Source organism: Ictalurus furcatus, chromosome 29 (genome assembly GCF_023375685.1).
Source record: "Ictalurus furcatus strain D&B chromosome 29, Billie_1.0, whole genome shotgun sequence".
Classification (NCBI taxonomy): Eukaryota; Metazoa; Chordata; class Actinopteri; order Siluriformes; family Ictaluridae; genus Ictalurus; species Ictalurus furcatus.
In genome coordinates this window covers 2495551-2509594 of record NC_071283.1, presented here as the reverse complement: position 1 = coordinate 2509594, position 14044 = coordinate 2495551, and the positions used below count along the sequence as shown (strand labels likewise).

At 45.3% G+C, this 14044-nt stretch overlaps 1 protein-coding gene across 8 annotated transcripts in view; it reads left to right on the top strand.

Annotated features, from left to right (window-relative positions):
• Positions 1-14044, top strand: part of dnah6 (dynein, axonemal, heavy chain 6) — a 39741-nt gene that overhangs the window by 23725 nt on the left and 1972 nt on the right. For 6 of the 8 annotated variants that reach the window (XM_053618764.1, XM_053618763.1, XM_053618759.1 and 3 more), the window contains 24 exons: positions 506-741; positions 986-1247; positions 1330-1453; positions 1647-1843; positions 2020-2223; positions 2524-2649; positions 2889-3053; positions 4027-4094; positions 4719-4899; positions 5681-5860; positions 6059-6292; positions 6928-7063; positions 7159-7316; positions 7515-7705; positions 7792-7952; positions 8173-8261; positions 8617-8763; positions 9199-9337; positions 10454-10573; positions 10797-10918; positions 11050-11179; positions 12505-12632; positions 12947-12985; positions 13113-13298. In XM_053618764.1, the coding sequence (XP_053474739.1) occupies positions 506-741; positions 986-1247; positions 1330-1453; positions 1647-1843; positions 2020-2223; positions 2524-2649; positions 2889-3053; positions 4027-4094; positions 4719-4899; positions 5681-5860; positions 6059-6292; positions 6928-7063; positions 7159-7316; positions 7515-7705; positions 7792-7952; positions 8173-8261; positions 8617-8763; positions 9199-9337; positions 10454-10573; positions 10797-10918; positions 11050-11179; positions 12505-12632; positions 12947-12985; positions 13113-13298 (3723 nt within the window). Of the gene's footprint in view, positions 1-505; positions 742-985; positions 1248-1329; positions 1454-1646; positions 1844-2019; positions 2224-2523; positions 2650-2888; positions 3054-4026; positions 4095-4718; positions 4900-5680; positions 5861-6058; positions 6293-6927; positions 7064-7158; positions 7317-7514; positions 7706-7791; positions 7953-8172; positions 8262-8616; positions 8764-9198; positions 9338-10453; positions 10574-10796; positions 10919-11049; positions 11180-12504; positions 12633-12946; positions 12986-13112; positions 13299-14044 lie in introns of those variants that run through there. The other 2 variants (XM_053618762.1, XR_008385134.1) reach the window with 2 other exon arrangements.

The following is a 14044-nucleotide window of genomic DNA, read 5'->3' as shown; positions in this document are numbered from 1 at the left end:
TTAATGATTGATAAATATCAGTTGGAGTGGATTTACTGTGGTGTGTGTGTGTGTGTGTGTGTGTGTGTGTGTGTGATGTGTGGATGGATGGAAAAAGACCTAGGGGTATGGATCAGGGAATTGATCATTCTAGATAGAATTATTTGAATGTTAGATGAATGGTTTGATGTTTGAATTTTTGATGAAGGAAAGTTCTGTATGATGGAAGGAAGAACTGATGAAGGAATGAATAAATAGGCCACAGACAGATTTTATATTCTATAAAATGGTGGATGGATGGATGATAGAAATGTAATCGTTTCGATTCTATAATATGGATGGATGGATGGATGGATGGTCTGAACGATCGAAATGGAACAGTGAATTTTATAGGATGGACGGACGGACGAATAGCTGGATGGATAGAAATTGAACATTGAATTCTGATGTAGATGGATTGTTAATAAAACTGGAATATCTAGGACGTTTGAGTTATAGCGTCCTCCGCTGACCTTTAACCCTGTAGGTGCGCAGTGTGGTGAAGGAGGACGAGGCCATTGCGAAGGAGAAAGCCAGTAACACGCAGGCCATCGCAGCAGAAGCGCAGAAAGACCTGGACAAGGCTCTGCCCGCCCTGGAGCAGGCCAACAATGCTCTGGGCGCGCTGGACAAGAACGACATCTCCGAGATCCGTGTGTTCAACAAACCACCTGAGCTCGTCATGACAGTCATGGAGGCAGTGTGCATCCTGCTCAAGAGCAAGTGGGTGCCGTGACAACGCTGTGTATATGTGTGTGTGTGTGTGTGTGTGTGAGAGGGAGAGAGAGTGTTTATTATACAGAACAAAGCTTCAATAATTGGTGACTTCTCAACGTCCTTACATCGTATTTTTCCTGTTCTCTATGTAAAGTGGGTGGGGCTAATACAGCAAGAACGTCCCCGACGACGCACTTGCTGTGCTTACGACGGTTTCCTAATCTTAGCCTTCGTTTCCGATAATACACAGGACAGACTGGGCGAGTGCCAAGCAAGTCCTCGGCGAGTCCAACTTCCTGAAGAAGCTGACGGACTACGACAAAGACAACATCCAACCGCAGATCCTTCAAAAGCTACAGCGCTACATCCAGAACCCTGATTTTGTCCCTGAGAAAGTGGAGAAGGTGTCTAAAGCCTGCAAGTCCATGTGCATGTGGGTAAATGCAATGGACCTCTATTCCCGCGTGCTTAAAGAAGTCGGACCTAAACGAGAGAAACTGGCGGCCGCACAGGTGAGTGTAGTGTTCGTCGTCTTGTTTCGGTTTGTACATTTTATATATATATGTAATATATATCTTGCTTGTTCTTTACCAGGCCGAGCTGGACGCCACGACAGCAACTCTAAAGCAGAAGCAGGCCAAGCTGCAGGAGGTGGAGAACGAGATCGCAGCTTTGCAGAAGCATTTCAACTCCAGCCTAGCTGAGAAAGAGACCCTGGGTGAGAGTCTGAACAGAGGAATGACGAATACGTTTGTAATAAAATAGAACTGCGCTAGCGGTCAAAAGTTTGTGGACACTCGACTGAAACGTTTCTCACGATCTTAAAAAGCTTTTGATCTGAAGGTGTGTGGAAAAAAAAATATTAAAATAAAGAATGAGTGTGTCTAAATTTTTGGTGTGTGTGTGTGTAGCTGAAAACATGGCTCTGACCAAGGCACGGCTGAGTCGTTCGGCGAAGCTGACTTCGGCGCTGGCTGACGAGCGCGTGCGCTGGCAGGAGAGCATCGAGTTGTTCGAGTTGGAGATCAACAACGTGGTCGGAAACGTGTTCGTCGGAGCCGCGTGTGTGGCTTATTACGGAGCCTTCACTTCGCACTATAGACAGCTGGTACATCTGCTTTAATACGACAATTCAGAATCGGAATTTAGACCAAAATCGATTAGGCCACTGGGTGTGCTGATAATAAGCCATTGTTTATTACCAAGCTAAGAAAAATTGTACATATAGACAGGAAATGGACCTCCCTGATGTTTCTCTCTGTGTGTGTGTGTGCGTGCGCGTAGCTGATAGAGCAGTGGATCTCACGCTGTCAGGAGTTGGGGATCCCCATCAGCTCCAACTTCAGTCTGATCGGAATCCTGGGCGACCCGTACGAGATTCGGCAGTGGAACGCTGACGGTTTGCCCCGCGACATCGTGTCCACCGAGAACGGCATCCTGGTGACCCGTGGACGCCGCTGGCCCCTCATAATCGACCCCCAAGATCAGGTGACCTTCCCCAAGCAAGCCCTTTGCGTCATTTTCCCTTATAATCAAACGCAAATGCTACTGAAGCAACTCGAGTTAAAAACCTATAAAACAAGGTTGTTTTTTTTCCCCCCAAATCCTGCTGATACAATTCTTCTCTAGCTCGATAGCCCCTACTGTAGCTGGTTCATCTTCACATACACTAACTACATGGCCAAACGTATCTTTTAGACCGCAATACTTTGTATTTCATCTGTCAGTGAAAACACAAGGTCAGAGAGAGTCTGTATTCAGGAAGCGTTTCGACGTTGTGAATTTCAGGCGAACCGCTGGATCCGCACCAGAGAGGTGAAGAACGGTCTGAAGGTCATCAAACTGACGGACACCGGCTTCCTCCGCACTCTCGAGAACGCCATCCGCCTGGGCATGCCTGTCCTACTGGAAGAGGTGACCTATACGTCTTCAGCTGTAACCTCACACTCTAGCACACCCTAGCTCCGCCCCCCGTCCTGAAACGACACACTTAACAGTTGGTTTGATTTTCTGTGCTTTTAAACGGACAGACAGATGGCACTCTAACGTGCCGCGTCTGGCTTGAAGTGAAAATGTATCACTGCGAACCCAGCTGTGAAACAGATTAGTTTAGAGATGAAAGAAACGTATGACGAATGACGTGTGTGTTGCAGCTTAAAGAGACCCTGGACCCTGCTCTGGAGCCAGTACTGCTGAAACAGACGTTCCTATCCGGCGGCAGGACGCTGATCCGTCTGGGAGATTCCGACATCGACTATGACAAGAACTTCCGCTTTTACATGACCACCAAGATGGCCAACCCTCACTACCTCCCTGAGGTGCGTGCGTGTGTGTGTGCGCGTGTGTGCGTGGAGTGGTGCGAACGCTTTTGCTTTGAGTTTTATCACACCATAAAGCAATGCAACGTGTAACTGACACTGGAGACTCCTTCCATAAATGTTAAATGAACACCTAGTCACAGAAAACGTATCGTCACCGTATCAGCAAAAAAAAATGAAATGATGACGTATTAGAACGAGCGCTTTAATACAAGTCCAAACTACAACTCGTTCTGACCAATCGGAATCGAGAATTCATCAGCGTCGCGGTATAACACAGCATTGACCTCTATCAAATCTCCAGAACAGCTCACGATAAGGCCTCGGCTAATAACCGCCCCCGACGGTCCCGTTTCGTTTCACAAAAACGAACGCTGTTTGTTGACGTCACTTCTGAATCCACTTCCTCTTTCGCGTAAAGAGCACTAAGACAGTGGTGCGATGATGGAGTTCCAGAGCGCAGCGCCCCGGAGCTTGGCACTCGCTTAAATGTCAGCTGGATACGGATGTGACACCAGACCCGGCTGCCGAGAGATAACGCCGACGATGGGTTTAACGATCCAGGCGTGCCGCTTCGACCGCCACTTTAACCGCCATGTTGTGTTTACAGTGGAACCAATACTAAAAAATGTTCTCCAACATGAAACTTTATGCGAGCGGCTCGATTACTCTAATGAAAAGCATTAAAAAAAAAGATCACTGTGAGGCAACAGTAACAACGCAGTGCTTAAATACTGGCACGGCGCACACCCGTTTACCGTTTGGGATTTGATCCCGTGGTCCGTCCAGCCCCCGCTACACGCTGTCGAGCTTCTGTAGGTAATAGACATAACATGGGATCCTCTTTTAGGGACACACACAGGTTTTAGTCATGGTGTCCTTTTATACAGTACAGTGTAACGAGTCTGTGTGTAATTACGTTTCTTAACATGGGCGTAAACTATGATGTTTTCGGATTTTCTTTCCCCCGTAGGTTTGCATCAAAGTGACTATTATCAACTTCACGGTGACTAAGTCAGGACTGGAAGATCAGCTCCTCAGGTAGCTACTGTCTCGTGTTTAGGAAGTGCTACACGCCACTCCTTTTTATTGGAAATATCTATTTGTACATGACATGGATTTAATAATTTGGTTATACAGCGTGTGACTTTAGTGTGCATTTACATTATGTTACATTACATTTACAGCATTCGGCAAGACGCCCTTATCCAAAGCGACGTACATTCATTTCATTTATACATTCGAGCAGTTAAGGGTTAAGGGCCTTTGCTCAAGGGCCCAGAAAAGGCAGATTGACAGTGTTGGGATTTGAACTGATGACCTTCTGGTTAAGAAGTCCAGAGCTACTGTCCACTGCCCTGTACGCATATAGAGTAAGGTCCAAACCTGTTCAGTCCTGAACCGTGAGCATCACCAATCATGTTATTTTGATAAATGTATGACTTGCTAAAAGTCGATGTACATGGACCCACATGGATACCCTAAAGATTTCCACTTCCCAAAAAAAAAAAAAAAGAAAGTAAAAGATTTAATACACAAGTGTCACACTTACCGAAGTGGAATTGGATACTGTAGATTTGTACAGCTGCTGCTGTATTCATAAAGACATCCTTTAAGTACGTTGTTGTTACGTCGTCAGTGTTTTCACTCGCTCCGTCTCCGCAGTGACGTGGTGCGCCTGGAGCGGCCCGAACTGGAGGAGCAGAGGAACGAGCTGATCGTCCGCATCAACGCTGACCGGAACCAGCTTAAAGCCATCGAGGACCGCATCCTCAAGCTGCTCTTCACCTCGCAGGGCAACATCCTCGACAACGAGGAGCTCATAAACACCTTGCAGGAGTCGAAGGTCAGAGGTCACTAGGAGACCGGAGAATTATGATCTCCGGGTGCGATTGAAGACTGTTGTCTCGCCCAAGTGTGTGTGTGTGTGTGTGTGTGTGTGTCTGTTTTAAGAGATGAGGCAGGTGATTGGCCTCCAGCTTTGCCTCTTAAAGTCTCCCAATACAATTTAGGAAGAAATGTTCGACACAAACACACACTGAGCCCTACAGCGGGGTGTGTGAGTGTGGTGTGTGTGTGTGTGTGTGTGTGTGTGTGGGTTGGCACACAGCCACTGAGATTGCATTTCACATGCTGTCACCTCTCCCCTGCCCTGACGGAGTGATGTGAGGATGAATGACAGAGTGCAGGGAGGAGTGCGGATAGACAGATACACTGATAGATGGATAGGTGCTTCAGCAACGCGTGAAGCTTTGCCCTTGAGAAAATGAAACTTTTTTGTGTGTGTGTGTGTAGCCTTGTATTTCCTTTGAGCAGAAGTAAGTGCACCCTCTCCACATACACACATTTATTTTCCTTTAAGATGCGCAATGCCATCATGTCTTAATTGTTCTTTTCAATGCCTACGCTCCAACATCACAGCGTCTATACTACAGAATTCCGTCCTTGCTTATCACCCCCGACTCGATTTATTTACTCGCTAACAACGCCATCCATCCTCATTATCAACTAGCTAACAGTTTTATTGAGCTTCTTGGCAAGGCAGAGCCAACACACACACACACTACTGAAATATCCTGACATATCTGTGTGTGTGTGTGTGTGTGTGTGTGTGTGTGTGCGTGCAGGTGACTTCAGAGGCTATTAAATCCCGTCTGCAAGAAGCCGAAGCCACAGAGTTGATGATAAACACCGCCAGGGAGAAATATCGGCCCGTGGCCACGCGCGGCTCCGTCATGTATTTCGTCATCGCCAGTCTTTCTGAGATCGACCCCATGTACCAGTTCTCCCTTAAGTATTTCAAACAGGTAACCAACACACACACACAGGCACACACAGATATATATATATATATATATATATATACACACATACATACAGCCACTGTTTGAAGCTCTTATGGCGTTTATGCATATGCTGATAGAAAAAATGGTTACATTCAAAACTTTGCATGAATTTGAGGATAATATTGTGCGTGTGTGTGTGTGTGTGTGTGTGTGTTGCAGCTGTTTAACAGCACCATCGAGACGTCGGAGAAACACAGCAAGCTCAGCGCACGCTTGCAGATCCTGCTGGATTCCACTCTGTTCAGCGCGTACACCAACATCTCCCGAGGCCTCTTCGAGCAACACAAAACCATCTACAGCTTCATGCTGTGTGTGGAGATCATGATACAGCGCGAGGAAATCTCACCACAAGAGTGGTTCTGCTTCCTCCGAGGGGCAGGGGGCATGGACAAGGTGTGTGTGTGTGTGTGTGTGTGTGTGTGTGTGTGTGTGTGTGTTTTGATGATTATTAGCCATATATCCAGTCGGTGTTCTCCACCCATAAGCTAAGTCATAAATGAGATGGAACTGTGCTAATTGCTAAATTAACGAGCGGAGCCGATCGCTATTTCCGACCCCGTCCCCAGGGTCATACACAGTCCGTCCTCGTGTGTTTGCAAAGCAAAAAAAAAAAGGAACTGACTCTGTCCATCTGAGTCAGTTGTGGACCATCTGTCACGTCCACTTCCTGTTCTGTCGCTGAACAGATTTTCTTCGGTCCCTCACCTTCTGACGGCTCTGTAACGAACAATTAGCCTCGGGTGCGTTCATGTGTTTTTCCGTATATTTAATCCAGGAATTATGCTCTTCCGCAATTGTTTATCACTTTTTTTTTATTTAAACAGCATTTAATTCCATTAACCTGGATAAATCTAATATGTTGAACCCAGCAGTGTTCGTTGTCTAGTTTGTGAATATAATGAACATATTTAAAATCCACGCATTTATCAATTACATAAACAGATTTAAAATCCTCTCAGAAACCCTGCCACGTTACCTGTTGATATGAACTCTCTCTCACTCGTTCTGTCTTCTATCTTTCTGTGAAGGAGACCCCAGAGAAGCCGAGTGTTCCCTGGTTGTCTGATTTCACCTGGGAGATGTGTTGTGACCTCGAGGAGAAACTGCCGTGTTTCAGAGGCATTAAGAAAGACATCGTATCAACACCTGTTACCGTGCGGCTGGGTATGCTGACCACTTCCTCAGTGTGTATTTCAGTGTGTGTATTGTTGTTATTATTATTATTTTCTCTCTCTCTCTCTCTCACCCTCACCCTGCAGGACGCTTGGAGGTGGCGGTGAACCCGGAGCAGTGGGACGGCTATGTCACACACCTCGCGCCGTACTCCGACCAGCAACCTGAGCTCACAGGTCACTGGGACAAGCGCCTCGGAGCCTTCCAGAAACTCATCCTGATTAAGAGCTTCAGTGAAGAAAAGGTCAGGAAGAACAGACGTCGACATTTTTCTAGAAAGTCATTGTATTTCAATACAGTAAAAATATTAGCGGAAGTTAGGTGTTTAGTTTAAATTTAGGTGTGTACTAATTTATCAACACATCTGAGGTAAATGTTGATATTTACCTGGCCATTCTCTGAAGAATTCAGAGCGTTTCATTAACCCGCTTTGTGTTGCCAGGTCGTGCTTGCCGTGACCGAATTCGTGATAGTCAGCCTGGGGCAGCCGTTCGTGGAGAATCCGCCGGTGGATCTGGCAACCCTGTACGCAGACATGTCTCCCTCCACACCCCTGGTGTTCATCCTCAGCACTGGCTCCGATCCCATGGGGGCATTCCAGAGATTCGCCAAGGAGCGTGGATACTTGGACAGGCAAGAGGCCACATTTTGAAATGGGGAATTAAGTAATAACAGCGAGAGTTGTGATGTTTGTACTATTTGTTTGTGTGTGTGTGTAGCGTGAAGTCTATATCTTTGGGTCAGGGTCAGGGCCCGATAGCTGAGAAGATGATATCCGAAGCGCAGAAGAACGGGAACTGGATCTTCCTGCAGAACTGCCACCTCGCCGTCTCTTGGATGCTCTCCATGGAGGAAATCATCAAGAGCTTCTCCGAGCCTGGTGTGTGTGTGTGTGTGTGTGTGTGTGTGTGTGTGTGTGTGTGTGCGCGTGCGCGCGCACTCATGTTTGTGACTGAATCAGTATAAAACTCAAAAGGAACACACCAATCTGCACGTGTTTCTCAGTACCAAAAAAAACCCCCCAACTTATAACCTGTATACTGCTGCTTCCTGATTGGCTGTTTATCAGCGTACTGAGATGTGATTGGTTGGTTTTGCAGACATCACTATCCATGAGAACTTCAGGCTGTTCCTCAGCTCGATGCCCACCAGTGTCTTCCCAGTCACTGTACTCCAAAATTCTGTCAAGGTAAAACACACACACACACACACACACACACACACACACATTACTGCTGAAAAAGTGACAGTGTAGACATTCGTCACAGAACAGCTGAGTGTAAATGAATTTACAAGTGCAAGCGAAAACGTCAATCTCGCTGATTAAACTGTCACGTCTGACAGACACATCGTGTGCGTGTGTGTGTGTGTGTGTGTGTGTGCGAGCGAGAGAGAGAGGGAGAAAGATTATACTGAATTCAGAGGGAATACTGGTCTTTCATCATTGTACAGGGGACACCTTTCTGTGTGTGTGTGTGTGTGTGTATACAATGTTAATGACAGAACGTCAGAGAAAGATAATGTACCTTTTTCTGCGAAACCAGGTGACCAACGAGCCGCCGAAGGGCCTCCGCGCGAACGTGCGACGGGCTTTTACAGAAATCAGCAGCTCGTTCTTCGAGGAGCACATCCTGGGCAGGAAGTGGAGGAAGCTCATCTTCGGACTGTGTTTCTTCCACGCCATCATCCAGGTCAGGGGTGGTGGTGTTGTCGATACGCCTCGATATGGAACGGAGTCACTGTTAGCACCTTGGCGTTGATCACTTTCCTATAAAAGCGCGTCCCTAAGTGTTTTTTATTCCTCGCATTCCACAGCAAATACAGTATATTTAATTATTTATTAAAGAAGAACACGTCATACTTTTTTATTATTCCTTTTATAGTTGCGGTTTAACGTTGCGGAACGTCCGCGGTTATTCCATTAGTTCCCTCACCAAACATACAGCTTTACCTCTGACACTGGAGACTCCTTCCATAAATGTTAAATAATCATCCAATTCTGCACCTAGTGATTATTACAGAACATACTGATATTTGGTAAACTATCAACTGGGAATAAATGTTATTGTAGAACGTGTGTGTGTCTAACCCCTGCTGAATTAAAGTGTGTGTGTGTGTGTGTGTAGGAAAGGAAGAAGTTTGGTCCTCTCGGCTGGAACATCGGCTACGAGTTCAATGACAGCGACAGGGAGTGCGCGCTTCTCAACCTGAACCTCTACTGCCAGACAGGACACATCCCCTGGGACGCACTCATCTACATCACTGGTGTGTGTGTGTGTGTGTGGGTGTGTGGGAGTTTGAAAGCATGTTTAAGTGAGAATTATTCATTGTATTATTCATTGATCTGCACCATCTCCCTGAGCCCTCATCTGTGCCTGAAGGAAGTGAGTGTAAGGGACTTTGCGTATGTATGTGTGTGTGTGTGTGTGTGTGTGTGTGTGTGTGTGTGTGTGTGTTTTATGCAGTGAAGCAAAACCCAAATCGGTGTCCCATTATATAAAACGCAGAATAAAAACGGATGAGTGTGTTTAATGGGACGAAAAGCCGATTTTCGCTGACGGGCTCGAACCGCTGATGAGTTCCTGATGAGATAATATTTCTGACGCATATTAAGTGCGTGGAGAGTTTATTCAGAAGGAGATCAAATACACATCTGACTAAATATGCAGACAGAAGAGGAAGAGGAGAGAGAGAGAGAGTCTGACTCGGTGTCATTAAATATTTGCTTGAAGCTATGACGGCTGTCATTTTCCTTTGAAGACGACGTTTGAATTTGAATTCCACGAGCGATACGGCGTCACAACGTCACCCATCCACACCCAGAGCGAACAGTTCGTAGTCACGTAACGTGAATATCGTATCCAAAAAAACCCCCCCAGTATATTATATATTCATAATATATACAATAATTAGTGTTCTCTCGTAAATAAAACGCGCCGAGCCCTCGTCAGCTATGATCGTAGCTCAGTGCTCCTGGAGATAAGCAGCGTCTCAGATAATATACGTCTCCTCCGATGTCCTCCTATTGGGAAGAATCCGAGATAATTGTATAGTACGTGTTAAAAACTGCGGTATATCGTATATTAAATCGTAAAGTCATGATGCCGATTGTAAAAGTTTCACACCATTCGGTAACACCGTGAACGGATTTTCTAATCAAACGATGTTTAATTGCGTGTTTTACTCCGGAGACGGAGTGTGTGAAAGTGATTAGTGTGTAATTACAGGTTTAGGTTTCGAGCTTAACTTTTCCCTCGGTGACATTAATGTCTCATTAATCACTGGAAAGGTGACTGTCATTGATTCTGATGCAGCAGCACGGTGTGTGTGTGTGTGTGTGTGTGTGTGTGTGTGTGTGTGTGTGTGTGTGTGTGTGTGTAGGAGAGATTACATATGGAGGGAGAGTAACAGATGCTTGGGATCAGCGTTGTTTGCGCACCATTCTCAAACAGTTCTTCTTGCCAGAGACTCTGAAGGAGGCATACAAGTACTCAGCATCAGGTACACACACACACACACACACACACACACACACACACACACACATATATATTGTGAATCAGCAGGATCCTTTTACAAAATAGAAATAGAACATATTCCCTGATTAAATTTGCACTCCACTCTGGCTATTACTTAATACATAATATATCATTTCATACACGAGTACATCAAAATAAAGACGGACGTAATAAAAACGAGACACGTTCTCGTCTGGTGCACGTAGGGATCTACTTCGCTCCCGAGTCCGACAAACTGAGCGAGTACAACAGCTACATTGAGAATCTGCCGATCATCGACGATCCCGAGATCTTCGGCATGCATGACAACGCTAACCTGGCTTTCCAGGTAAAACCCGCTGTAACACGTTCACTAACACACACTGCGAGGCACTAACACCATCACCTGCCCAGATTAACGCGAAAGATTATCACCTACCCAGATTAACACCTGCTGATGGGTGTGGTGTGTTCACACAGAGGCAGGAGACACTGACCCTGATTAACACCATCCTGGAGGTGCAGCCGCGCTCCTCAGCAGCTGCAGGAGGGAAGAGTAACGACGAGGTGGTGCTGGAACTCGCAGACTCTATCCTGAACAAGATTCCGGGTGAGTGTCGGGTACACCACCCACCATAATCTACAACGTAATCTACACCATCCACCATAATCTACACCATCCACCATAATCTGCACCATAATCTACACCATCCACCATAATCTACACCATCCACCATAATCTGCACCATAATCTACACCACCCACCATAATCCACAACATAATCTACAACATAATCTACACCATCCACCATAATCTACACCACCCACCATAATCCACAACATAATCTACAACATAATCTACACCATCCACCATAATCTACACCATAATCTACACCATCCACCATAATCTACACCATAATCTGCACCATCCACCATAATCTGCACCATAATCTACACCATCCACCATAATCTACAACATAATCTGCACCATCCACCATAATCTACACCATCCACCATAATCTACACCATAATCTACACCATCCACCATAATCTACACCATAATCTGCACCATCCACCATAATCTGCACCATAATCTACACCATCCACCATAATCTACAACATAATCTGCACCATAATCTACAACATAATCTACACCATCCACCATAATCTACACCATAATCTGCACCATAATCTACACCATCCACCATAATCCACACCATAATCTACACCATCCACCATAATCTACAACATAATCTACACCATCCACCATAATCTATACCATCCACCATAATCTACACCATCCACCATAATCTACAACATAATCTACACCATCCACCATAATCTGCACCATAATCTACAACATAATCTACACCATCCACCATAATCTATACCATCCACCATAATCTACACCATAATCTACACCATCCACCATAATCTACAACATAATCTACACCATCCACCATAATCTGCACCATAATCTACAACATAATCTACACCATCCACCATAATCTGCACCATAATCTACACCATACACCATAATCTATACCATCCACCATAATCTGCACCATAATCTACAACATAATCTACACCATCCACCATAATCTACACCATCCACCATAATCTACAACATAATCTACACCATCCACCATAATCTGCACCATAATCTACACCATCCACCATAATCTGCACCATAAACTACACCACCCACCATAAACTACACCACCCACTATGAACTACACCATCCACCATAAACTACGACATAATATACACCACCCACCATAAACTACAGCAACTACACCATCCACCATAAACTACAACATAATCTACACCATCCTCTTTAATCTACCACTTCCTCTTTTAATTATTTAAATACAATGATACTGCTCTACAAAATTAATCACAGCCAATAATGTAAAAACACTGTGTGTGTGTTTAGACAAGCTCGATATGGACGGCGCGGCAGAAACCCTGTTTTCTCGAGACTCTAATGGCAGAGTGAACTCTCTGACCACTGTGCTGGGACAGGAAGTGGACCGTTTCAACTTCCTGCTGCATGTGATACGGGTGAGCTTCATTGAAAGGGTGTGAATTTAAGTGTTTTCAGGAAAATATAAGTGACAGTACAGCAGTTGCTTCTCGCTTATCCCTGGTCAGATCATACCATTTTGGTCTGGGTAAATAGCTCACGAAAAGATGGTTTGTAGTTCTGTGCAAATTTTTTTTCATCTTTTATTATATACAAGCTAGTTTTTTAAAAAATGTTCTCTATAAAAAACACATTTATAATCCATTAAAGAGAATGTGAGGCAGTAAAGATTACATTTCTAAATGAACTCTGCGCTGTCTGAACATGACCCAGATCTGTATTTCTCTCTCAGTGCTTTTCAGCTCGAACACACCTGATTCAAACCCAGAGAGTATGAAAGATCCTGAAATCCCAGAACATGAATCCCTTAAGACCGAGAGAGGGAATCACTGACCTACATAAGGATTCGGTTATTAATTTAATTGTGTAAATTTTGGTGTGTGTGCGTGCGTATCTAGACCTCCCTGTGCACCCTGCAGAAGGCCATAGCCGGCTTGGTGGTGATGTCTGAGGAGATGGAGCGGATCTACAACAGCTTCCTGAACAACCAGGTGCCGGAGCACTGGGCCAACGCCGCGTACCCGTCTCTAAAGCCTCTGGGCAGCTGGGTCCGAGACCTGGCACTGCGTACCGCCTTCATAGACGTAAGACGAGCGTTACATTCTACTCCCTTTAAGTTATTTTAATACGAATCGAGAAAGTAAAGAATCCGAGTGTGTGAGTAAGATAAGACCGTAGGTAAGATCTTTCACAAGAGACGAGACGCTCTTTCTCTCGCCACCACACACACTCCTGATGTAATCCGAGTGATTCATGTTAGAAGAATGCAGTGAGTAGTCATTTTGGAGTAAGGGAACTGCAGTTTTTTAAAAAGAAAAGTTTTAGATAGAATGTGATGCTCAAGGACGAACGGGTCCTGCGCTCCGAGGGTTCCGTACCCTGCGGCCGTCTGCTCTAGTTAACAAGTCTGATTTCTTTCCTGTCCTACATGGGAGCTGAAGCAGAAGCGATTGTCGCCCGACAGAGGAAACCTCGGGCTTATTTTTAACGTCCGTCTGTCCCGATGGAGGTCGTTTCAAGCTCGCTGTAGGATTCTGTAGGGTACAGAGCGTGGAAAGCAATCTGGATTGTTTACGCCGTGATTCAAGAAATTAACTGCCATACAAAAACGCTTCTCAGATTACGCTCTTGTCTTGGGTTCTTGATTACGTGCGTGACGATCTTTTCTGTTGGCCTATTACTGTACTGAAAATCACAACTGTAATGACACGTCAGTGGGGAATCACATGTCAGTGGGGGACTCACATACTAAAGAAAATAAAGCAAGTGTTTGAAGAACGTGTTAACACACAATGGTGATGCACACATTCTAACAAACCACCGCCCCAGC